This window comes from Rhinolophus sinicus, chromosome 1, assembly GCF_057876585.1.
Source record: "Rhinolophus sinicus isolate RSI-liver-muscle chromosome 1, RSI-T2T, whole genome shotgun sequence".
In the NCBI taxonomy this organism is placed as follows: Eukaryota; Metazoa; Chordata; class Mammalia; order Chiroptera; family Rhinolophidae; genus Rhinolophus; species Rhinolophus sinicus.
This window is the reverse complement of record NC_142501.1, coordinates 179711819-179737691: the sequence shown is the minus strand read 5'-3', so window position 1 is coordinate 179737691 and position 25873 is coordinate 179711819. Positions and strand designations below refer to the sequence as shown.

The window sequence follows — 25873 nt, the reverse complement described above, 5'->3', positions numbered from 1 at the left end:
TGCCATGATAAGATAATAAAAATGAAATCTTGCCAAAGTTCAGGATGGTATGATATGCGAGTATTGTCGTTCTCAATATTTTGAAAACTGGCATTTAGAAATATACATATATATATATACACACACACACACACACACACACACACACACACACACACACACACACACACACACATATATATATATATATATATATATATATATATATATATATATATATATATATATATACTTGTTCTGTATTTTTCCTGAAGGCAGAACTAGGATCATAGATCAGGGAGTGGTAAAAAAGTTTAAATTCAACCTGACAATTTCCCACAGCTTAAAATTGCTTATTCATAGACTAGATGACCCCATTAAAACAGGTAGCATTTCCTTCATTGAAGGTACTCACAGAGACCTGACAGTCCTGTGTCAGGATTGCTAGAGAATGAATTTCTAAATCCAGTTAGAGGTGAGACTCTTAGAATCTCTGCAACCATGACAGTCTTTGTGAGCATGTTTCTAACTTAGAGACACCCACAAAGCAGAGAGAAACAGGCAGATTCATCTTCCTGAGTCATGTGAGGTGCCTCCTTTTCAGAAGTCAAGAGTGGAGTCAGATACCAGCATATTATTTTATGGAGAATTCAATCCAAACTTTTTACATTGTTAAATCAAGAATGCAATCTAATTTAAACTATTTTGTACAACTATTGTTGTTGGGAGTTCTTGGGAAAAGTGTACTTTAAAAAAATAGAAATAAATTATCTTCAAATATTTGAGATTATTAAATTATGTCAAACTAACTTAGCTATGCCACTTTCATTAATGTCATCAGATATTAAATAAGACTAGAATATTCTTGACTTCAAAAGGAGCTTGATTCCATTCCTTACAGACATTTGGTTAACTATAAATTATAATGCCATTTCATAGTTAGTATTCGTAAGTTGTATGGTTCCATATTACACCAACTGAACGTTAAGCCTTGAAGTCCTGTAAACAGTCATGACCCAGTAAGCTATTTGCATTCATGGTTTGGAACTTAGTTCAAATTGTTGAATTTTCTTGATCAACTAAAGCCATGTGGAGAAGCCAAAATGTGCCTGTGAATCCAACATCCTTCTTCTTGTTTTTTCAGCTGCGGTATTGAAGTATGAGAATAACGTGATGAATATCAGGCAATTCAACTGTTCTCCTCATCCATACTGGCTTCCAAATTTCATGGATGTTTTCACTTGGTCTCTGCCATTTGTTGGGGAAAAAGGTGTGTTGTGGGCTCCTGAGATGTTCTTAATAAAATGGTATAGGAAGGAGATGTGGGCTATTTTATCATGCAACACTCAGAAAGAGAAATAACTTGAGCCTAACCAATAAAGCTGCACCGCCAGAAAAGTGATTTGAAAGTGAGTCGGTGAGGATCCTATTAATAGAATACAATGAATGTGTGAAGAGGCTGCCAAAGAAATGAGGATTCATACAATCTCATTAGAATAATATAACTCAAAAATACCAGAAATGTAGTTTTCACTGGCTTCAAGCTATGACTATTTATTTTTTCTTACCCCTTTGTATTATAATTTAAAAGTACCATTTTGTTTTACAAACTGCCTGTCAAATTACAAGGTTATGGTAGCAATGATTTCCTCACATTTCTGATGTTAAGGATAATCGGTAGTGATTAATGGCTACTATATTTTAAAGGACTACATTGTACAACAAAAAATAGCTCTTTAGAAATACAGTGGCCATTGGTGTGTTACAAGGTGAGACAAATTTACATTGAAAAGATGTATATTAACTTGCCCCAGTTTTCCAGAAGAATTTGTCTCCCTCTTTCCCTCCATCTCCCCTCCCTCCCTTTCTTCCTTCTCCCTTTGTTTTGTTTTTATATTTTGACATAAGCTTCAGCAGAAATTTTGAGGAAAGGCCTACAGCCACTGAGCTTGAGCTTTTGGTTCAGGAGGCCTAATAGCGATAGAGTGGCTCTTTCCTCATGCGTCCTCTCACGTATCACCTGGGAAGGCGAATGGGCATTGTAATAAAGATGAGTTTGCACACAGTTTGGAAAAATGGTGTCCTATGAGGGGACTTTAGAGAAATACATGTTTCTGAAATCTTTGTTTATTTGTTGTATAGACTTATTTTGTATAGACTTATTTGTATACCAAAATAAGTCTGAAGTAAATTTTAATAGTCTTTGGTAAATATTCCCAGTACTATTCCATGTCACCATTTTCTTGCATTGATTATATCACGACACATGTTAGGTCATCTACTTTCTTCTCTGGAAACAGAAGCAATGTGAATCCTGACAACTACGGGCACAATGTGAACACCTTTAGTAATGTTGTTTCCATGAATTACTCAGATTTTGAACATCTATGACTTAAAAAAAATTAATATATTTGTATACATAATTCCCTTTTGATAAGTAAACTGAAGCTCTGGATTAATGTTGGCTCCACTGCAGTTTTACTCTTTATCCTGTATCTTCAATTCTAGAAGAACATTGATTTTAAAACGTAACTCTTGAAAAAATAGTGGACAAGCTTCTTTTCACAGTCAGGATAGAACCCAACCTAACTTCTCAAAATGTTAAATGTAAATAGAGTGCACTTTAGTGTAAAAGTGATGTAATACTAATTATCTGTATGTAACACTTTTATATAATCCTATTATAATCTATATACTCAACCAAATTTCTTATTAAATTTACATAAACTATTTTTAAAGCCTTTTTGAAATTAAAATGTAACACCATTTATATAAAAACATTCAGTTTTTAAATTAGTATCCTCAGAGTGACTTCAAACATATTAGTTAATCAATCAACAAATTTTATTAAATACAAAACCACATGGCTACCACTGTATTAGGTTCTCCGGGGAATTAAAAAAAAAAAAATAAAAAGAGACATCCAGTATGTAGTTAGTCCCTGCTGAACAGAAGTGTGTAATCTGGCAGCATCATTGTACAAATGTATTAAAACTCAAAAGGAACCATTTCACCTTCAAGATATTCACATCCACATCTTTGATTTGTTCGTTGTCTATTGACCTATAACTCGTAAACGTTACCATTAGATTTCATAGGCACCAGCTAATAATTTTGTCAACATAAAGTCTACAAAGAATTCCAAAACCTGTTATCTTTTATGATCTGGATTTTATAGATGCTACTTTGCAGGAGATTCTATGTACAAACTAGGTAAGAAATGTTATCACTAAGCTTGCTCGTTAACAATTCCAGAGTAATAATTAAGGTTACAACAGAAAATATGAACTCCTTTTTCTGTTTTTCCTTTTTAGTGACTGAGATGCTGGTAAATGTCCTCAACATCTGCTCAGATGATGAACTAGGGTCGGAAGAAGATGGATTTGATGGTAAGGAGCTTGAGCATTTATGCTTATGCTATCACTATGGTGTCTCATAGATAACCCTAAGGATACATTTCTAAGATTTGGATTATATTTAAGTTATAACATACTATTGAGAATGAAAGATATTGTAATTGCTATTTGCTTTGAAGAAATATACAAGACAAAAACCATGAGAATTTTCCTGTTGCCCAGAAAACATTGTTGAAGTAGGGAACTATTTTAATAACCATCTTTCAGTACCTGACAGTTGCTAAGTGACTTCTTTTTGGTGCCTTGATAAAAAATGTCATCATTTTCTAGCAGATATTACCGTTCACTGAGTAACTTTTGAAAGTGTCTTTGGTGAGATTGTTCCAGTTAATTATTCAAATGTTGATGTCTATGATAAAAGAAAATATTTACACATTGATATATTGATATTTATGTCAGTCCCAATAGTTCTTTTCATATCTGTAATAGTAATGAATAAGCTGTGAGATTTTTTATTATTATTTTAAGATAACTATTTGGTATTCAGTTACCCTCAAAGAGTGCATTTTCTCTATAAGAACAGATTTATGAGCTTAAATATTGCGAGGAAAAAATTACTCTGGGTCTTACAAAAGTACCCCCAAATCAAAGAAAACTAGGAAAAAATGTAGTTAGAGGAGGGAAATGCAAGAACATACTCTACTTCCATAATATTCGTAAGTACCTGCTCTGTGTAGGACTCTCAGGATTCCAGCATGCTTTAAAGACCTATGGTTTGATGAAGTTGCAGTTTGGTTAGAGAGACTGATGTATAAACAGGTAACATCAATAAAATAAGACAAATTATAAAACACAGGTGAAGGAGGCATGGGAAACTAGACATTGTGGCAAATGTAAATTGATAACGTTCTTACCTTTAAGCTGCACTTAGGTAAAATGAAAAGAGAATGTGGCCCTTTTGAAAGTTAGTATCTGAATAGCATGATTTAAGATTACATCTATAAATGCAAAATACCTAATGCTGCAAGCAAAAGTGAAGTACCCATACACTTATATAAATAGAATTCTTAGACTTAAGTAAATTTAAACTTCACAATTATTCCTACCGTCTTGTTTTTCTCCCTTCTGTACCGTCTCTTGTCTTCATTACTTGTCTCCATATGCTATTTTTTAGTCATGAATCACATTGGTAGGGCATGTACAATAGAAGGAAGAAGAGGGGGTAAAAATTATTTATATACATGCATATACATACATATGTATATACTTACTAGATATATATATATATATAGATATATATAGATATATATAGATATATATAGATATAGATATATTTACTAGATTAGAATTAGCTAAAGAATAGTTTTAAGAACTTAAGTAAATATATTAACACATTTTGAAATATTCAGAAGATTAATGGTTATATTATTCTTTATTAAGAATCTAGATGTTTCATGTGTTATAACCACAGTTTGCTACTGTTAACTTTTCCAAGGATAGTGATATTTAAAAGACAATATTTTCATAATGGCAGAGACTTATTTCCTAAAAGAAGAATACTGACTGGTGGAAACTAAATCTTAAAAGTCAACATTTTTCAATAGATGCCTTTTACTAGATGCCCTTTATTCCTCAAAAGAAAGATTAATTAGCATTAATACAATGATACTCTTCAGTTAATAAATCTCCATTGTATTCATGGTCATTGGCCAATAAACAAAGACAATATAATACAAATATAACATTGTACAGAATGACTAGACCTATATAGATAGGTTTATAATTATACATTAATCCATTTGCTCAGCAAATATATATTGAGCACCTATTACGTGTCAGGTACTGGAGCCAAAAATGCCTGCACATTTCAACAACACAGGTGTTTGCTGCACAGTTAAACATTACCAAGACTCAGTGTTTACTTCCCTGAGAGTGAGTTCTCTCTACCGACCCTCCCAGTCACTTACATGAAAGGATATATTTTGAGACTTTACTCTGCTTTAAAATAATTACTTGCAATCAATGTACTCTGCTCATCGGCAGTTACTTTCAAGCCTATTAATGCATTTATCATGACACAAAAACTATGGATTTCTTCAAAGGTGCTCAAAGAACAACTTATAAAGCTTCCCAGAACTCTCTGACTCTCTTCGGGACTACAATTTATTGAAGTTTCTTTTGTTTTCTCCTTCCTTCCTTCCTTCCTTCCTTCCTTCCTTCCTTCCTTCCTTCCTTCCTTCCTTCCTTCCTTTTGTGTGTGTGTGTGTGTGTGTGTGTGTGTGTGTGTGTGTGTAATACCATGTTCTTTTCAATCTTAGAAATAAGTTTCCCATCCTCCCACCCGACCCTCCTGCATGCAGCCTGCAGAGTCTGTGTCTCCGGGGGTTGGCCCTCTGCTCTGCCTATCAGTCTCCCAGGCTTATTGACTACAGAGGTGAAAGTAGGAATCAGAAGATATCAAAGGACTTAATTAAAGCTCTTCCTTAAATTGCTACTTATTCTAAGGGGGAGGGTCATCTCTTCATGAGTCTTTATCAGGCCCTTCTCAATATTTTTCTCCATATCCCATGTCAACTGAAAAGCCAAAGGTAATAATGGTGACATTATAATCCAAGACTATCTTTTTATCGTATCGAGTTGACTTCTTAGTGTCTATAAAATCTATAGAAAATAGGGATTCTTCTCATTTCCCTGAGGAATAAAAGGTATGGGATTAATTTTGCTTCTTCAGTTTCTGTCAGCTCCCTTTCACCATTTAATGATGATGACCATAGCTAACATTTATGTTAGGCATCATTCTAAGTTATTTGTATGTATTAACGCTTTACTAATTTTACCTTTATCACCAACAAAAATCTATAAAGTCTATAATTATTAACTGTCATTCATTTTAAATATATATAAATATATACATTTACTAGGTGATTTATATTATTTCTAATCCTCAAATCGACCTGTTGATATCGGTACTGGGATTATCCCCATTTAACATACGTAACAATTGAGACAAGGTGAGGTGACATCAAAGCCTGAGGTCACACAGCTAGTGAAGCAATAGAGCCTGGATGCAAACTAATGTCTGCCTGGTTCTCAGACTCTTGAACTTACTACAGTGCTTGAAATCTTTTCTTTGAAATAGCATGATCTTTTTTTATTTTTTAACAAAACAACATTGATAACTAAATATACTTTAGTTTGTTCTGTTAAGTATACTGTAAAATAAACAAATAGATTCTTTGCACTATTATTTGGCCATAAGACTCAAATAAGCTGCAAATAAAACAGTTTCATTGTCTTCCATTAACTATAGTTTATTCCAGGAAGTTACAGCTGTTTCATGAGGTTAAACATTTTGTTGTGTGTGAGCCGACAAAAAGTCCTCTGGCTCACCTAAGCTACTGCTGGGTAGAAATCACGTCATGAATATCTTCTCTTTAGCTTCTGCCATACAAAATAAAGGAATTCGATAGCCTATCTAGAAAAAAATTGCTGTTTTCAATTGGTCTGTGGTTCTTTTATATTGAAAATAAAATGCAGAACTTCTGTTATCTTGTAAAGTTTTGAAGCAGTTTAATGCCAATGAATGTCTTTTGAGGATCTAATGTGTATTGGGGTCTTTGCTTCCTGTTTCCACTTCTGATTTTGCATAATAAAATGATAGTCTGGTTTCAATTTGAGGTTGGTATTTGCCAGAACGTTTTAGAGAATGTATCTCATTTGGTAGTTGAGGCTCGTTAATGAAGAGGACTCGTTTCACATCAAGGATTAATAAGTGATCCCAGAGTGGTGGGGGGAAGAGCTGACAGAAATCAAGCGATCTGCCTCCCAAAGGTTCCTTTTACGTTCATTATTATAATGAGGAAGTCTGGAGCAGCAGTAAGCATTAGAAACCTAATGGCATTTTCATGAGTTAGAAATATTTAACTTTATTTGAAGCTTTCTTGTAAGTCCCCAAATCTTAAACTCTGAGGTCACTTTTATATATATGTACAAATTATGTGTGAAGCTATGATATGTGATAAGTCTGGCTAACAAGAATGAATGGTGGAGGTGAAACTGAAATCCTATAGACTGAGAAAGGAAAGAAAAAATTGGAATACATTTCAAGCTAAATATAGTTTCAGGCTGCACTGGAAAGACTAATACTAAATTAGAATTTATGTCTCTGCTTTCATCTAAAGAGCAAACCGCACGGTGGAACTCTTCTCCTTTCTCCTCATCTTTGCCTTATCCTAACGTTAACCACAGACAAGTCACTGAATATGGGAACAGAGAAGTTTTTTTGCATGCCTTTAAGAAACCATGACAATCGTGTACAAGAAAATTATCTCCCATCATCTGCTTTGAATTATCAGATAATTTTTTGTATCTCATGTCAAGGGTTCCAGAGTGTCTCCCCCACTTTTTTCTGTCTAGCTTTAAAAAGTCATACGGAACTTTTAGAAGTGCAAAGTTGAAAAGTAGTGGGACTGACGTGGCATCTTATCGGTCCTTGAGGAATAATACCTCTATAGGGGTTTGGTTATATTATTTTTCTATCAAAACTGTAATAATTTGCCATGTTGAGTTTTGAAACGAATTTCATCTTAAAAACTCCCCTCTGCTTTGTGCATCTGGCAGCATATATACTAAGAGCCATTCATTAGCTTAGAGCTCTCCTGTGGCTGTAAATTATTGTCATTTCTGAGCAACTTTTTTGAGCATTCTATATTTTAGGTTCCCAATCTGGGAAAAAAAAAAAAATGTATGTCCTATACTAATTGACAGTTTGGGGAGAAAATATCAAATTTTAATATTAAAAAAAAACAGAAAGAAATGTTTACATATACCAAAAAAAGAGCTCTGAGGATCACGGGGACAATATGATTCTTGTTCTGTCATCACTGGAGACTAACCTGAAGTTGTTAAGCAGGGGAGTCACATAATGAAAGCAGTATTTGAAAAAAATCAAAATACTTTTTCCAAGCTTAGAAAAATGCTTGGACAAATGAACAAAGAATGAGGGGAATATAATTTAGGAACTTAATAAAGTATTTGCAAGTTGAGGTGACTTGCAGTGATAACGTAAAGGATAAAATTTTAAAAGGAGCTATTCCAAAGAGCTATCCAAGACTTGGAGCCATGGAATCAATGGGGCAAAGGAAGCAAACAAAAGTTGCTTTGGATGGTTCAAACCTAGGTGCCTCAGAGGATGAGAACATTTATGGAAAAATTCATCCGTTTCAGGAGAAAGATGAGTTCTGTTACAGACATGAGTTTGAGTGAAAGTGACACACATAACTCTGGAAATATCCAAGCAGGATTTGGATGGAAATGGAGTCCTGGAAATTGGGAACAAAGTCTGGGCTTGTGACAGAGGCTTGGAATTAAAAGCCACAATTGAATCTATTAAAAAAGAAATAGGCCTCCAAAGTTGCTGATGTGGAAGGAAAATCAGAAAATTGAGGACTGATCCTTAAAATTAATCCTTCTTGATGAGCATGGAGAAGAAAGATAAACCAGTAATGTTAAAAGAAGGAGTAGTGAAGGAGAGAGCATAAGAACTAGGATCGTGTTAGCAGTTCAGGCAGCAGTTGTTTAAAAATATATGCACTGAATGCAGAAAAATTACTGTGCCATATATGTCTGGCCAGAAAATAAAATATTAGGACGTAACTTTGGTTGTCAGATAGCAGATTATTTAGAGGAGGCAAAGAGCAAATTTTATTTTATTTTTATAATAGCTAGAAAAGAAAATTGAAATTGTTGGAAAAGGGCCAAAGAAATAAAATGTATTAGAGTATCTCAATCTAAATAGCATGTTACATTTCTGTTTTATTTTATATGTTATATTTTTGTTTTTATGTAAAATACTCGTGGAATGTCTTTTTCTGTGACTTTAGTGGCAGACAAACTTGTGGTCGCTGCCTTCATTGAGCTGAGAGTCTATTGCAACATATTTACCAATTGTAAATATGCTAAGTAGTCTTACAGAGGATTTAGAGAGTTGGGAGAAGGAGCATGAAATATTTGATAACTAAAGAGGGAGACAGAGAGGACATCTTTCTTATCCTCTTCTACTTCTGACATGGGAAAGAAAAACACTTCGTGTATTATACTGCTTTAGGAATTATGGCCCTGTGAGAAATCCATATCATTTTTCTAGGAAATTATATGCAAAGATGGGTATCAGTGTACCAGTTTTAAGTTAAGAGTATCTTTTTCTAATAACTGAGTTTGTGTGATGTGATTGGAGAAAGGAAAAGGAAGATATTTATAAAAGAAAGGTTAGTCCATATTTTGTAAGAGGCTGTGTACTTTCTTAGGCTTTTGTTAATTATCTTCCTGTTTATTGTTGATTTTATTCAATTAATATTTTAGTTCATAATTTAGAAGGTAAATTATTTTTGTCACTATAAATGTATCCTTTGTATTCTGTACTCTTTATAGTACAGGTAACTGCTTTTTTCATCATGGTTATACCATAAAAAGGAAAAGTTATATCCAGTATATCATTAAAACTGAAACATATCCAAAAAATGCATGGGCATTTACTAGGTAGTGGGGAATACATTCCCATCTTATTTATAGCTATTGATGTTTTAGAGCCTTGACTATCAAACAAGAAGTTGCATCATTAGCCACCATATTATAATCAGTATCATCGAGTCTGGCTTATCATATTTGATTACAATAATTAAAATCCTTTTAAGTTTCTAATTAAAATGACACAGTAAAACAGACATTAAAAGTATTGATTTTGTTTTTGGTTTTTTTCTTCATATTATACTACCATGATTTTGCACTAATGTATTTCTTTATTACCTGGCATAGTTTTCACATTGGATAAAAATGCAGACTTTGCAGAACATACTAAACATTAAAAAACAGCTGTATCCCTGTTATAGCTAACTGGTTGGATAATGGAATAAGGTTCGCCATTGGCTAGAATATTATGCTCTCAGTAAAACAGTACTCGAAAAAAATACGTTAGCTTTTACACTGTGTTTCCTGAGACACATGTATTATACACATATAATATTTTCACATAGTTTTAAAAATCATTGATATTTATAGCACTTGAGCCTTCCTTCAGTTAATGGTGACATTGGTCAACTTACATTAAACATTAGCTATTGCATATCTAAGCATACACTTCAATTAAATGTATTTATGGAATTTATTTGAGAAGGAAATCCATGTTGCATAATAAGAAGTAAAATAAGCATGCCCTCTATAAACCTTAATGTATTTTTTATTTGAAAGGCATTGAAGCAGAGAGCTCTCTTTCTTTAATGAACGCAAAGATTTTGTGGATATGTGTGTCTCTGTATTTTAGTAAAATATCATTTATCACCAAAAAGGTTGAGGTAACTGGCATGTGAAAGACGCATTCTTCACAGAGGGAACTATAGTGGGTAACGTCAGCTTGCTGAAAATTGATGCCATAAGAAAATTAGATACATTTTTCATATGCTTCTGGTGGAGCTTTCATGATTCTTTTTATACTAAAGCATTTTATAGGTCCAAGTTCTCAATCTGAAGATTTACTGTTATGAGAATAATTAATAACTGATTGAACACCTGCAGACAGATTTGTTATTATGAGTTCAGAGTTTGTAAAGCATTCTCTTTTGAGCAATTGAGCTCTGATGACAGGTTTAAAGGCTATATGAAAAAGCTTAATAAATGCTCAGAAAACCTAGAATTTAAAAATGTTTTTTATAGATAGTCTGTATTCACTCTTCTAAACATGTTTTATTATTTTGTCTTTATTCTTAATTCATGAGAAGCTATAAAACTTTTCTCCCAGTTTTTCTCAGAACTCTATAGAAATAGAAAACTTGATTCTGTTTGGTCAGCGCATCTTTTGAGATGGTCCTTTTTTTTTTTTTCTTGACGCAAAATCAGCCACATCCTGACCGCTAGCATTCACCCCTAGTGAATTTGCCATCATCAGGGGTCCAGCCTTTAACCTGATGGGCACCAAACACGAATGAGGCCCCACTTTAGGCAGCTTGATAGTAATGAAGATCACACAACCAATCTTTTAATTTACAGTGAGAAATGTAACTGTTAGAAGAACTGGAATACCCACGTCTCCCCAAGTACTGTCTTCTTAATAATAACAGCAAACATTTTTGAGTACTTACCAAAGGTCTGTGCTAAGTGCTTTAGCAGGTAACACAGTACTTGGCGTGTGTGTTTGTTGAATGTTGAGAATGAATGAACACTTTACTTATTTAACTCTTCCACCTACTTCTGAAGTAGATCCATCAACCCGTCACTGTACTGAATCCTGGCTCTGGGTCACCACTTTCTAGCTGTTGACCTTAGGCAAACAGTTTACCTTTTCTATTTTAGAATCATCCTAAGGATGATGGAGACTAACAGTACCTCCTCGTGGTGGTTATGAGGATTATGCAAAATAATGCAAATAAAGCACCTAGAACATTCCTCATTTTATATATGGGGAAGGGGAGACTTAAAGAAGCTTAGTAACTTGCCCAGGGTAGCACAGCTGCTAAATGGGGGAGCTGGCGCCCAAAGGTAAGTCTTTTACTCCAGAGGCAAGTTCTTTACCACTGTCCTGTTCTGTCTTGCACATGCTGATTTATTCATGTCTCAAAAGAAATGGATGAGCCAGGTATTGTGATCTGAAGCCTTGCAGTAGAACACTTGAAGGCCATTGGCCCCTGGACAGAGCTTCCCTAGACATTTCACATGTTTGCCTCCACGTCTCTGCTTTACTATATCTCCAGAGCTGACCAATACAGTTTTGATTGGCATATCCCTTTCTTCTGATAGGATAATAATTTGTTTAAGTGATGTTAAAGTCTCATGACCTGGGAACCATCCTGAGTCTTCAAGGTGCCTGTGCACTGATCACTGGCCAAAACGTAATGCCCATTTCCCCATTTTTCCTTCTTGGGTAAAACCTCACTGCATCCCCCACTTAGTGACAAAACACCCAGCCCAGGTCTTCAATAGCATCAGAAGATCTTTGAGTGACTTTGTTTCAGATAAGTGCGATACATGCCAGTACCTCGGCCATAAAGGAGCTGTATTTCTTTCAATTTGCTTTTTCATTGTGCTGTTAAATGATACTCAGTTAACTTTCTATCTAAGGTATATAATACATGGGACAATCAAACATGATTTACTATACTTGTCCATTTTTTCCTTCAATTTGAGTAATTTCAGAGAAAGCATTTAAATATTCTAGTATTTAATACATTTATAAATATGAGTCCACAATTAAGTTCTAGTCGAAATGCATTTTTACAGCACTTAGCATGTATGCACAATTAGGTCCTTAATAATACCTTCTGTTACATCTTCATCTATATCCAGAGTAATTCTTGATATATTAACTATCCAGGTATTATGATTGTTACTCATTTAGACAATGACTCTACATTATTAACTTGACATTTGTTATTTCATTCCATTTTGCTTTTGTCAATTTATAAAACTGATATGCTTCTATCATGAAAAGAGGCCCATCAAAGTGGGATTTCATGTGCTATTGGTTTCTTTTTTTAGTAAAAATAACAAACTGAAGTGTCCTTTGTAAGGCATGGGCTGACTATGTGATAGTTTCTTGAAAAATCAAGGGAAGCTTCCTATCTACTTTAAAGTCTTTAATTTCCACCCAAATTATTATTATGCTTGCTAATAGTTGATTTGTGCAGCTCTATTGAAGAGTCATTGAGCATATGAAACACAGTGTCTCAGAAAACGAAAGTCCGTGGGTCAATTAGAGCTTATCAATAAAAGTAACTTTTAACTAAATAGAAAGATAATTAAATATGACAATTTTTTTTTAACAGTTGGGTGTAGTCTGTACATTTTTGAGACTTCTGTGCAAAGAATTCAGTTATATTTTATGACAAGAGAAGTGGGGGAAGAAACATAATCTGGGCTATAGTGGCCTTCCTTAAAATCCATTACACAGGAGAGACTTAAGTATATATATGTATATATCTTATGTTGCTTCCAAAATGGGATATAAGACAGAATAGCCTTATGCCAAATATTACACCATTGTAGTTTCTATTACATGCTGAGATTTTAGTGGAGCTAAAAAACATATGGAAGAAATTCAGAATATGTGGTTTGGAGTGATTTGGAATGAGTAGCCATTATATCCCAATTTTATCATTTACGGATATGTAATATAGTAGAGTTAGAATCAAAATTAGAAAGGTATTCCAAACATTTTAGGTTGTAATCCTCAAAAAAAGATTAATTTTTACAGGGATTTTAAAGTTGTGTTATCCAGAAAGTGGTTTCCTCTGCCTAGCAGAGTAACTTACGTAAGCATACGTACAGCTATTTTGTGAGGGCCAGCACCTAACAACCTTTTTGGACTAGCTTTAACCAGCACTGACCTTTGTGCCTGAATATTTGTATTACTGGGGTTCCCAAAGACATTTCAAGAAGAGTTGTAAGGGAATCCATTTGAACAGCCTCAGCTTCCTTATGTCCTCTTTCCTAAAAGTGAGCAGCCTGGGGACTCAGTTGAGCGGGAGACCTCATTGCAGCTGCTTCTTTCTCACCTCCTCCTTCTCAATTGCCCTTTTCCCATTTTAACAGAAGGCAAAGGTCTCCCTAGATATAATCACTATGAACATGACTTTGAGATGTTTACTACTAGAGTACTAAACAAAGAGATGCTGGAAAAACTCTGAGTCTGGGAAGTCTCCTTAATCAAGGCAATATAACCTCGCTTTTCTCCCCATCATTAAGGGATACCATCCAATAAAATTTTACTTCTGTGCTTTTAAAATATTTACAAACATTTATCATATTATTTGTCCTATCTAGCTCAATTACGTACAGCTAATAATTGTAATCCTAATTACAAAGGAATGTTAAACATATAGAGCCTTATTGTGTTAGGAAATTTTTAAAAATACGTTTAAATTTCTAAACATATTTTTCACAGCAAAGTACAATGAGGTGATAAAAATATTTTAAAGTAGAAATATATAATTAGCATAAAATCAGGGGAATTGAAAGAAAAAACAATTTCAAAAAAACGAATGTAAAATTTCTAAATATCAATGAATGTCTTGTTCATGGATTTTTTTTTTTCTTTAAAAGGATGATGGGATGAACGTGCTATGATACTTATAGGCCATTGGTACAAAAAAACATTATAGTCATTTTAAAATAACAATATATGCAATATTCTAGTTTTTACAACTATTTAAGCTTGGAGATGGCAATAGTATTCTTTGGCGGATATTCTGCAGATGCATGAGTAAGAAATGTAAAGACAAGTTTTAATGTCAGCCTGTCAGACTGGACACCATTACTCAGTGCTTGTGATGCTGTCCCTAGATGCAGGACTCAAGTGCTTGATGGTCTAGAAAAATGTAGTGAAGCACTCGTCACACTCAGAGTCAAGGGCAAAACTAGATACAGGTCTGAATAGCTTCTGGATAGCACCACTTTGTTGGGATAGAGAAGCTCAAGATTTATTATTGTTAAAGTAGGTCAGGGAAAGAAAAGACAAAAAGATAAGGTTTAGGGATTATATAGCACAGGGTTTTGCCCCATAGTTTTATAGGGGCCAAATTGAATCATGTGTTCTCCTAAATAAGAGTCTGTATACTCATAATTTTATCATCGTCCAAGGTTTTTAGAGGCACCTGATATCACATTCCTCCTTTTCATTGTATCTCGTATATCAAAGGTGCCAATTTTGGATTAAACCCAACCAATTTTTTTCTTTAATATTGACCCAACAAAGATATTTCTTATCTCAATACCTCATGCTTTGTTCCATCAATAGCCTTTATTCAAATTCAGTAACTGCTGTGTTTAACAAAAAATAAATAAAAATAAAAAAATCTGGAGGCACATCTAATAATAGCAAAAGATTTCAGGCCAATATAATAATAGAAAACAACTTAAAAACAATAACAATTTTTAAAAGCAGGCTGCTCACATTCAAATAATAGGAAAACATTTCTATCTTAATATTTGAGTATAAATTTTTTATGTAGCTGGTCATCTTCACTTCTTATAGTTGTAAAAAGGTATTGAAATCAATTAGAATCTGTTGGATTGGGATTATAAAACAAAATTTTACCAGTCCATTTTTCTCTTGGGACTGGTTGCAGGTCTGGGGTGAATGTAACTTCACCAGAGAGCTTTTCTGCAGTGCCTCCTCCAACAAGCTCTTGCAATTCCCATATATAACATGGAGAATGGAAGGGATAGAGAGACTGTTCTTCCCAAAGCTCCTATCTCTTTTCCCTCAAAACCAAGCTCTTCAAGTAGGTTTATTTTTTGGCATTTTATTACGAAATGTTTCAAACACATATGAAATGTTGAAAGAATTGTGTAGTGGATACCCATCACTTTCTACAATTAACATTTGACTATATTTGCTTTGTCACTTATCTGTCTCTCTGCCTATCCATCATTTTAACTTTTTTTTTCGTTTTCTTTTTGGGAGATGAGTGACAAAGTAAGTTCTGTTTATCTCCATTATGTTTATGCTAATGTCTAAGCTCTTATTTTCTTGTATTCCTATGCTAAAGCCTTTACAATTCAGCCCTGGGCATCTCTTGCTTCTCTTCTCACCCTACTCTCATCCTAAGGTACCCAAACTGCACTCATAGCAGACTTCTCACCCATCATCTGAACATAACGTGGATCATTGTGGCCTCCACATGTTTGAGAATTCTCTTCCTTATGTGGAGAATACCCATTCTCTGTACTCTCTGACTCTTACGTATCTCTCAAGATCCTTCAAGATCGTTCAACTATCATCATTTCGGTGAACATTTTTTTCTCATGCCTCCAGGCAATTAGCACGTCTTTCCAGTGGTGTGCTGTTAAATTTAAACAATCTGTTTAGGGGAGGAGGGGAGAATGGCCCTAGTTGGTAGCATTTGCAGATTTCCATAGTATAAATTCTTTTCCCTACAGCTGATTTCAGGCTAAGTGGTGGAGTAAAGAGATGCACTTAGTGTACTTGCACTAGCTGACAGAGCTCTAGCACACCACTGCTGCTTCCTCTCTGATGTTCGACACAGGCCAGTGTGGTCGTTCACATAATCTCCCAAAGCAGAGACCATGCTTTATTCGTATTTCTGTTGGTAGCAGTTAGTTCATGGCAGGCTATATAGGATAGGATTCACAAGAATACTTGATTGATTTGGGTAATACATTTTATCCTATATGGCACCTTCTACACATGCCTAATTGAGATAAAAATGAGCAATTTATAGTAGGAACTGTGGGCCAGATGACAGAGCCCACCTCTCTACTGTGCGGCAGGTATCCCACGAGGTAAGAATCTCTTTTCACTCCACATGTAGGCCCTCGACTGTGTGGTGCTGCTCCAGTTTCCCAGTTCCCTTCAGAGGCTGAAATCACCCTGTGGGGATGTAGCACTCAGCAGGCCATTTGGCATAGATACCTTTACAACTTCATGAGAAATCAGCAAGGTACTAAGTTAAGGTCGAGAAGGACATATGTTAAAAGCAAATCTTTAAAGATTCCCTTGATCTTCTCCCCTTTGAGAAAAAGTGTGCAGGGTTGCCTAGATTCTGGAAATAGTAATATGATTCCCCCAGGCATAAGGAATATTAGAGCTTAAAAGTTGAAAAGCAAGAGAGGCCCCAAAAAGAAGAGATAATTATTTCAATGGAAACACACAGTGAAATTTTACTTAAAATTACTACTTTTTTTTTAACGTTTAAATGTTGCCTTTCAGTTTTGGACTTTCAGTTAAAAATAAGTGATTATATCTTTTCAATGAAAAATGGTTACCACAGTTTTAATGTAAAAAGTATTGTACGTGCCTTATTTAGTTATTTATTTTTAAAGATTTTTATTAAAATATAGCTAGCATAGAATATATTATTTTCAGGTGTACACAATAGCTATTCAACTTGTATATACCTGAAGAAGTCCCTCTAAGATTCCTTGTAATTCTGGTTTGGTGGTGATAAACTCCTCTAGCTTATTCTTGTCTGGGAAGCTCTTTATCTGCCCTTTGATTCTAAATGTTAGCTGCTGGGCATAGTAATCTTACTTGTAGGTCCTTGTTTTTCATCACGTTGAATATTTCTTGCCAGTCCCTTCTGTGCTGCAATGTTTCTGTTGAGAAATCAGCTGACAGCCTCATGGGAGCTCCCTTGTGGGTAACTAACAGCTTTTCTCTTGCGGCTTTTAAGATTCTCTTTTTTCTTTAAGCTTTGGCGTTCTAGTTATGATGTGTCTTGGTGTGGGTCTATTTGGGTTCATCTTGTTTGGGACTCTGCGCTTCCTGGGCTTGTATATTTATTTTTTTTCCCCAGGTTAGGGAAGTGTTTTGTTATTATTTTTTCAAATAGGTTTTCAGTTCCTTGCTCTTCTTTTCTCCTTCTGGTACCCCTATGATGCAAATGTTGGTACACTTGATTTTGTCCCAGTGGCCCCTTAAACCATCCTCATTTTGAGGGTTCTTTTTATTTCTGCTGTTCTATTTGAGAGTTTTATGCTACCTTATCTTCTAAATCACTGATTCAGCCCTCTGCTTCATCTAGTCAACTGGTGATTCCCTTTAATGTATTCTTCATTTCAGTTATTGTATTCTTTATTTCTGAGTGGTTCTTTTTTATGTCTTCTATCTCCATTTTTATTGCTATCTCTTTGTTGAAGTTCTCCCTGAGTTCATTGAGCATCCTTATAGCCAGTGTTTTGAACTCAGCGCCTGGTAAATTGCTTGTCTCCATTTTGTTTAGTTCTTTTTCTGGAGCTTTATTCTGTTCTTTTATTTGGAACATGTTTCTTTGTCTCCCCATTTTGGCTGCTTCCCTGTGTTTGTTTCTATGTATTAGGTAAGGCTGCTATGTCTCCCGGTCTTAGTAGAGTGGCCTTATGTAGTAGGTATGCTGTGGGGGTCAGTCTCCCTGGTCACCTGAGCCAGATAGTCCAGGTACATTCCTTGTTTGGGTTGTGTGTGCCCTCCTGTTGTAGTGGAGTCTTGGTTGCTATTTGCACATCAATGGGAGAAATGGATACATCGGCTGCCTGGTTGTGAGGACTGGCCATGACTACAGTGGTGGAGCTGTGGTGCTGGGGCTGACCCTCCAAAGCAGGATTTGCTTTGGCAGGGTTCTGGTACCTGCCCAGAATGCCCTATCGGTGTGTCATGTCTGTAGATAGCTGCGTGATCCTCTGGATGCGTCTGAAGCTGGCCACTGGGTATGCCAGCCCCAGCACCTCCTGGGAAGGGCCCCACCACAGACCAAAGTTAGCCGCAGCTTGTGCCCTATCAGGAGCCACCTGGCATGAGCCACAAAGCATTCCATAGATGTCCAATGCCCATGCTAGGTTTGGAGGTGCCTTGAGAGGCCAAGCCATGAACTGAGCCTAGCTGTTGCTAGTGCCAGGCTTAGGGATGCTCAGCCAGAGGTGTGGGACCTGATGAAGGCAGGTGCTGCTTGTTTTGGTTTTGTGTACCTTTGAAAAATTCTGGGAAAGTCTGCAGCATGAGCCAAGGCAGGATGTTTGTATGGAAAAGCCACTGAAAGTGATTTGGGTGGGCCTGAAAGTTGGGTTGAGCTGGGTCTTAGGGAAACAGTTAGCCAGGTTGATGGAGACTCAGATATGGTGGCCGCCTGTGTCTGCATAAGGAGGGAGGTCTCAACAAAGAAAAAATGGCTTCCACCAACTCCTCTGTCTGGGAGAAAGCTGCCCTTCTATCCCTCATCCTGAAGCCAGAAACTCGGTTCTTCCCCCTGTGTGTCCTGGCACCTTTTGATCTGCTGCCCCAGCGCTGGAGCTCAGAGCAAGTGAATCCATCAGCGAGTAAATCCAGATGCAGGCCCTTTAAGAGGAGTGGCTGGGACTGCAGCTGCCCTCATCTCACTGAGCTACAATCTCTGCTGCTTTTCACAGCCAGAATTTATGGGGACTTCTCTCCCCGGCACTGGGACCCCGGGCTGGGGAGCCTGGTGTGGGGCTGGGACCCCTCACTTTTCCGGAGGGGACCTCCACAGCTGAGCTATCCCTCCTGATTTTTAATGGTCACACCAGGTGTGGGAGCAGCCTTTTCTTTATCTCCACCCTTTGTGCCAGTCTTGAGGTGGCTTCTTTTTTATGTTCTTAGGTATAGGACTTCTATTCAGCTAGACTTCAGATGATTCTCAATGATGGTTGTTCTGTAGTTTAGTTGTAATTTTGATATGGTCCTCAGAAGAGGTAAGCACAGCATTTACCTACCCTGCCACTTTGACCAGATCTTCTGCCTTCATTATTTAATATCTTGAATTTTAATCTGAGCTACTGTGATACATTTCCACAACTTAAACAGAGCCAGTACCAAGAGTGTTGAATATGACATTATATTTGCATACTGCAGCTAGTAAAATTCTGAAAAACATACATTTTCCCTTGATCTTTCTATTGATTTATGGACTGTGAGGACTTGCAATGGAACATAAGTATTCAAAAAAGAGTTTTAATGATCTTTGGAAAACAACAAAACCAAAAAGAGCAAATATGAAATATACAAGAACCTTTATATTTGAACTTAACTCTATCCTGCTGTTGTTCAGCTCCTTTAAGTTCAATTACATAGTAATTCAGACGTTTTATTTGAATATTTTAAATTTTTGTCAGGTTATAAGTGTGTAGTATTAGTTTAATTTCGATTTTGATTATTTGGAAAATATTGAAGGTACTTACCAGGATAAAACTTTGAGACATTAGTTTTTAATGTCTCTTCCTACAGTTTATGATTATGTTATTTGACTTTTTGAGTGAGTATATTCCAATTTTATAAAAATAGTAGTAAAACCTCTTACTTACATGGAATATTGAGAAATTTTAAGAGACAGCATTTCCTCATTAAGAACAGTACTATAATATGCAGTGAATCACCATTGTTGGGAGTACAGCTATGAATACATGAAGTAGAATATCTGTTATACACACTCCAGTAAGTCATTTGGTCTGAAAAAAGTAAGATATGATAAACTAGCTCTGACTATCAAAATGTCCATTTTACATTTAAAATTTAATCATTATTTGAGCATTTTCTGAACATCAGCTAATACTGAGCTTGGAAGGACAGCTCTACATAATTTATTTCTTTCCCCTTCCAACATAGTGTCTTGCCTTTTTTTGTTCTGGTTGTGGTTTTTACAAGTCCTTTATTGAAAGTTTTCACGGAGATTATCCTTTTTATGTATTTTTCATTGTATTTTATATTTCCCCCTTCTCATTTCTCTTAAATATATACAATTTATTTCTAGACATTTAACTACTCCTTCTTCCTATTTTTTTTGTTGAACTTCTAAATATAGTCAGGATTTTTGGAGCTCTCCTACACTTTCCATTCTTTGTGTCTATTAGATGGATTTTACAATCTGACCATACTGTTTGCTATAGAGGGTCAGAATCTTTTCCCTCACTTAGCACATCATGACTTGAGTGGAGTGGGTCGGTCACACTGGGGAATATTAAACATAGAATACTAATAACACAATGTTAGACTAAAAGCAACATTTAACTGAATAACTGGAAATATATATATATATATATATATATATATATATATATATATATATATATATATATAGGAAAACCACTATAAGGAGACTAATTTCCATTCCAGTTTTATTTTCCCCCTAACAAATGTCTTTTAGTAATCTCTCATCATAAATTATCTAAAATCCAAGCACAGAAATGTCAAACTTTTAGATGGTCTCAGGACAGGATTTATTGTATAAAGAATCTTAATTACAAAACATAGATAATATTTCTAAAACCTCAGAATAAAGTTTGAGGCAAGGATCCTAGACCCACCCCCATTTTCCCCTCCAGTGTTCCAGCCAGTAGAGTATAATTCTAGGAACCAATAGTGAATAAAAATCCTTGGTTCCACTTGGTCATCAGAAAGACTGGATTGGAGAATGGCTTTCTCCCGTATAGATTTAAACATAACTCTACTCATTTGCAGGCAGAATAGCGGGCAATGATAATAATAAGTCCTGCTGATCAGATGTGTTGGGAGATAACTGCCGTGGTGTGATTGCCACAAGAGAGAAAGAAATGGGCAAAATATGGGTTGTTTGAGGGCATTCCTGTCACAGAGAAGGTGAGAGGAAGCCAGCTCACTGGTGCACACCTTCTGGGGAATACCCACAGGCATGTGAAGTGGGTGTGCATTAGTATAGCCTCTGACAAATTAATGCACTCAGGAGAAGAAAGCGGCCCTTTATGTTTTGACTTCTTTGGGGTGGAGAAAAAAGCAGTGGCCTGTCCTCCAGCCATTTCAAAATGGTATGAGAGTGCTGGCGTGAGTTTTCTTTCTTGTAGAAATGTTAGGGTGGTGATTAATTGTTTAACCCAGTCAAACAATGAAAAAGATTCCAAGTCACATTCTTAGAAGCCCTCTAGGAGAAACAGGAGACTCTTTCCTTCCAAAAAGGTCAGAAAGCTTGTTATTATCATGGATTAAAAGACAAAAACTTATACCAGTTACCATCTAGAGACTACATACAGTCTTTGAACAAATTTTGTGACTTAAACTGTTTATTTGAATTAAGAACATTTCTGATATCTGAAAATAATATTTTGGTTTATTTCTATCAGTGGCAGTAGAATTAGAAAGACAATCTGCTTGTGTTAACACTTTCTACAAAATCCCATATAATGTGTAAAAACCACAATTTATTCCTGTTACCTTGGATTATAAAAATCTTACGAAGAAAGGTGTGTTTCTGTGATTCACACTTTTCCAAACATACCTTCGAAAGAAACTGTTTATAGTGACCATCACCTACATAGATTGATTTTTTTTTTTAATTTGGAAAATGTAATAATAAAATATGTAACTTCCTTATATAACTACTAAACTACAAACCATGTATCACCATCTCTCACTAAATTCAATTTAGTAGTTTACTGCTTTTTCCTCTAGAACCTGCAAACCAACCAAAAGATGAAAAAGTATCAGGTGCTAAAACAAATGTTTTATGGCCATTAAATAGTATAGACAATGTTCCAGGGAGCATAGTGATTTGAGACTCCCTGGTTTGATCACTTTGAGGGAAAACTTTTGAAAAATCATTTCCTAAAGTCCTCTTCCCAGCATGGAGACGGGAAATGAGTAGAAGATCCTGGTGACTCACTTTATTTTTCCTGCCAATGCACGTTCTCTTTATATAAACAGAAGAGAAGGGAACTCAACTAGAAGAGAAGGGTAGGAACCTGCCCTGTCTGCTCAGGGATTTTTCAGTTAACTCTTTACCTACCTACCCTTGGAAATCCCAAAAGTTACTCTTTGGCATTTCTGGGACCTGTCAAGAATCACATCTAAATATTAATGGCCAGATGCATAGGTTTTCAAATTGATTTATAGGTAAATCCTCTTGGTGGGGGTGGGGGAACACTGGTTTTGCTTCCTACAGTCTATTATACATGAAAACTTGTAAACGAATTAGTTGTATATAAAGTCACTGACTAGTCAACTCTCTGTTTTACAATATAGGAGCCACAGCTGCAGCCCGGAAGGAGGTGATAAGGAACAAGATCCGAGCCATAGGCAAAATGGCCAGAGTGTTCTCGGTTCTCAGGTGGGATCATCTTTCCTCTGTTTCTGTTTTGAATTTGATTATGTGTGTCATTTAATTAATACGTTAATACTTTAATCTGATGACTTAAGTATTTTACTAGAAGACATTTGCTTTACCGTCATTTTTTTTCTTTTAAATGCAGTTGTCAGTTCCTCACTGTTTCAGTCAAAATGAAATATACTGAATTATTTCTGTAGAGAAAGCCTCCAAACTGTTTCACATTTTATCCTTCTGTTTGCTGCTGGACTTTAAAACATTTATTTCACAATAGGTTGAACATGTGAAATAGGAAAGCTATTACAACCTTTTTTTTTTTTTTTTCATTCTGGCTCTGTGGTAAAAGATGAGTTTATTATGTGCATTTCATAGATTTCTGGGAAATGAACATCAACCATAAAGCTTGTTCATGTGAATCTATAGTATTCTAATAAATCACTGAGAGAAACAAAATAGTTATTCAATGTTTTAATTCCCATATAGAAGTTATGTTTTAAATAGGCCATGAATTATGTTATTATTAAGCCTGGATTTAGAAAACAGGAATTTTCTTGAAGAGAATTAACTATACTTTTCTTTACTTAAATTTAATAATTTAATCTTGGGTAATGCAAAGTAACTATATTTCTCTTCCAAAAATTAGTTTAAAATATGTATGTTTATATGTAAGGAGTATATGTAGTCAATTCATAATTACACATTAAAAAGAATAAATAGGAAAATCTTGGGAAATAGTCCATCTACATATTTCATATAATTTCATAACCTAATTTTTGCCAAATTTTTGCCTCAACTCTTGCTCATAGAGTAGCTACACTGGCTGTTTCAATTTCTCCTCTTGCTATTTCTACCCTACTCCTGGTAGAGTCACTAAAATGTAACCAAATAACTTGATGCCACAAGCAGGGAGCCATAAGGAAAATGAAAAGTATTACCGTTCTTTCTCCAAGACACCAATCAAAGTCAATAATAGCTCTGTGGTAACCAGTCAACTCTTGAAAAGTCATGTTACAGCTGAACATAGAGCAGCGTTGCTCCCTACAGCCTAATGAATGAGGCAGCCTTTGCTCTAACTGAACTTTTAGCACTCATTCCTTCATTCAGTAATAAATAGAATAAAACTTAGGTTATCAGTTCTGTACCATGAAGGAAAAGAAAGCAATATAAAGGTATAGCAGGTGGGAGATGAGGCCCTTTTTTTCAGTATGTGGACAACAAAGAACTTTCTGATTAATGGCATTTGTACAAGTGTGGAGATGACCTTCATGGAGAGATGGCCTAAGAGTGTTCAAAGCCCAGAAAGACAAATGCAAAGATCCTTAGCTAGAAACTAGGTCAGCAGATTTGAGGACCAGCATGGATGCCTGTGTGGCTAGATGTACTGTGGGGCAAAGTACTATAGAAAGATCAAGCTCAGTTTATACCTCTGCACAAACACTTATTTATGGTGCCTCAGATTTATCAATAAATAACTCCTTTTCCTATCTGAAATCTCTATAAGGAGAAGTAAAGACAGCCCCAGAATTTCCGTGTGAAAGTACATTTAGGGATAAAGTAGAAGCCTTTCTTAATATAAAAAATTGTTTCTGTCTTTGTTAGTCTTCAAACCACATGAAGGTGGTAGGAGCAATGCTATAAATCATCAGTAGGTCTTTAACTAGAAAGTCTCTCTGGTCCCCTGCCTGTTGGTACATCAGATGTAATTATTCCCAGCTGAAAAATGGTCTATTTGAACCCAGTGGTGATCAGTGACTTTACTAAGATTGCACATGCTGATAGAAAATAAAAACAAGGTATATTTGATTGCTTTTCTATAATAAAAGTGTCTCAGAAAATTTGCAGAACAACAGGGATTCACATCCAGAGAAAAGTAAGTTAAGCTTGTAAGTTAATATTGAGCATTAACTGTGTACCATATACTGAGTTAGACAAAATGAGCACTAAATTGGAATGCCAGACATGGAAACTATTATCATTCAGTGAAATATGTGGTAGATATATGCAGGTAGGCTCTGCTGTGGAAGAGGACAGCGAGGAGCCCTTGTATTTCCTGAAAGGAACGCTCACTGAGGCAGAGGCTGACATTGCAGGAGGTTTTGAAGGATCCGCTGGATTCCACTGGGTGGAGAATTACAGTGATGGCATTCCTAGAAGCTGAGAAATCGTCAAGAACACAGTCACACAGTCCTAAGAGCAGCGTTTTATGGGGTGCTGGTTAAGTACCAGATGCCATACCCCATGGTGTATGCACTTGACAGGAATCCACACAACGAACTTGCAAGGTCAGGTTGACCTCAGTAAGGAAACTGAAACAGAGAGCCTGTCACTGGTCCAAACTCACTAATGAGCATCTGATTTGAAAGTGAACTATGTAGTCAATGAATTCCAAGTATTTAAAAGAGCTGGATAGTTCAGACATGAAGGTGAGTGAGGAATCCAGTGTAAAAGAGGCTGAAAATGTATTTGAGTCCAGATCCTTGATGGCCTTGCATACGAAAGCATTTCATTTTTTGTGCGTAGGGAATGAGGAACCGGAATGGTTTTCCTGGGATGAGAGGCACACTCTAACCCAGGGTTAGATACTCCTTGTTAATGACAGTGTGAAGATTGGATAGCAAGATGACGTATTGGTGTCCGGAAGAACAGTTAGGAAGCTATTGACATGATCCAAGCTAAACTAGGCTGTGGGAGGAAAGATACAAAGAAAGGGGCAAAATTAAGGAATTTGTGAAGCTGGCGGTTTTAAGCTACCGTGTATGAATGTGGATGGTGGCACAAAGCGGCCTTTGCAGGTAAAGTGTAGGCGTCCACCAATCACATGGACGCACGTAAGACTTCTGTTTTGAGGTGAACGTTGTGAGGAAGCAGCAGGTGCGGAAGGCGATTTCTCTGTTACGTGTGGAATCTGAGGAGCCAGCAGTAGACGAGCTTCTTTCTCTGCATTTTTGGGGGCTAACCACACAGCATCAG

At 35.8% G+C, this 25873-nt stretch overlaps 1 protein-coding gene across 4 annotated transcripts in view; it reads left to right on the top strand.

The window, feature by feature from the left end:
- Positions 1-25873, top strand: part of PPP3CA (protein phosphatase 3 catalytic subunit alpha) — a 296940-nt gene that overhangs the window by 258774 nt on the left and 12293 nt on the right. For all 4 annotated transcript variants that reach the window (XM_019757674.3, XM_019757673.3, XM_088792193.1 and 1 more), the window contains exons 9-11: positions 1124-1249; positions 3294-3368; positions 22822-22906. In XM_019757674.3, the coding sequence (XP_019613233.1) occupies positions 1124-1249; positions 3294-3368; positions 22822-22906 (286 nt within the window). The remainder of the gene's footprint in view (positions 1-1123; positions 1250-3293; positions 3369-22821; positions 22907-25873) is intronic.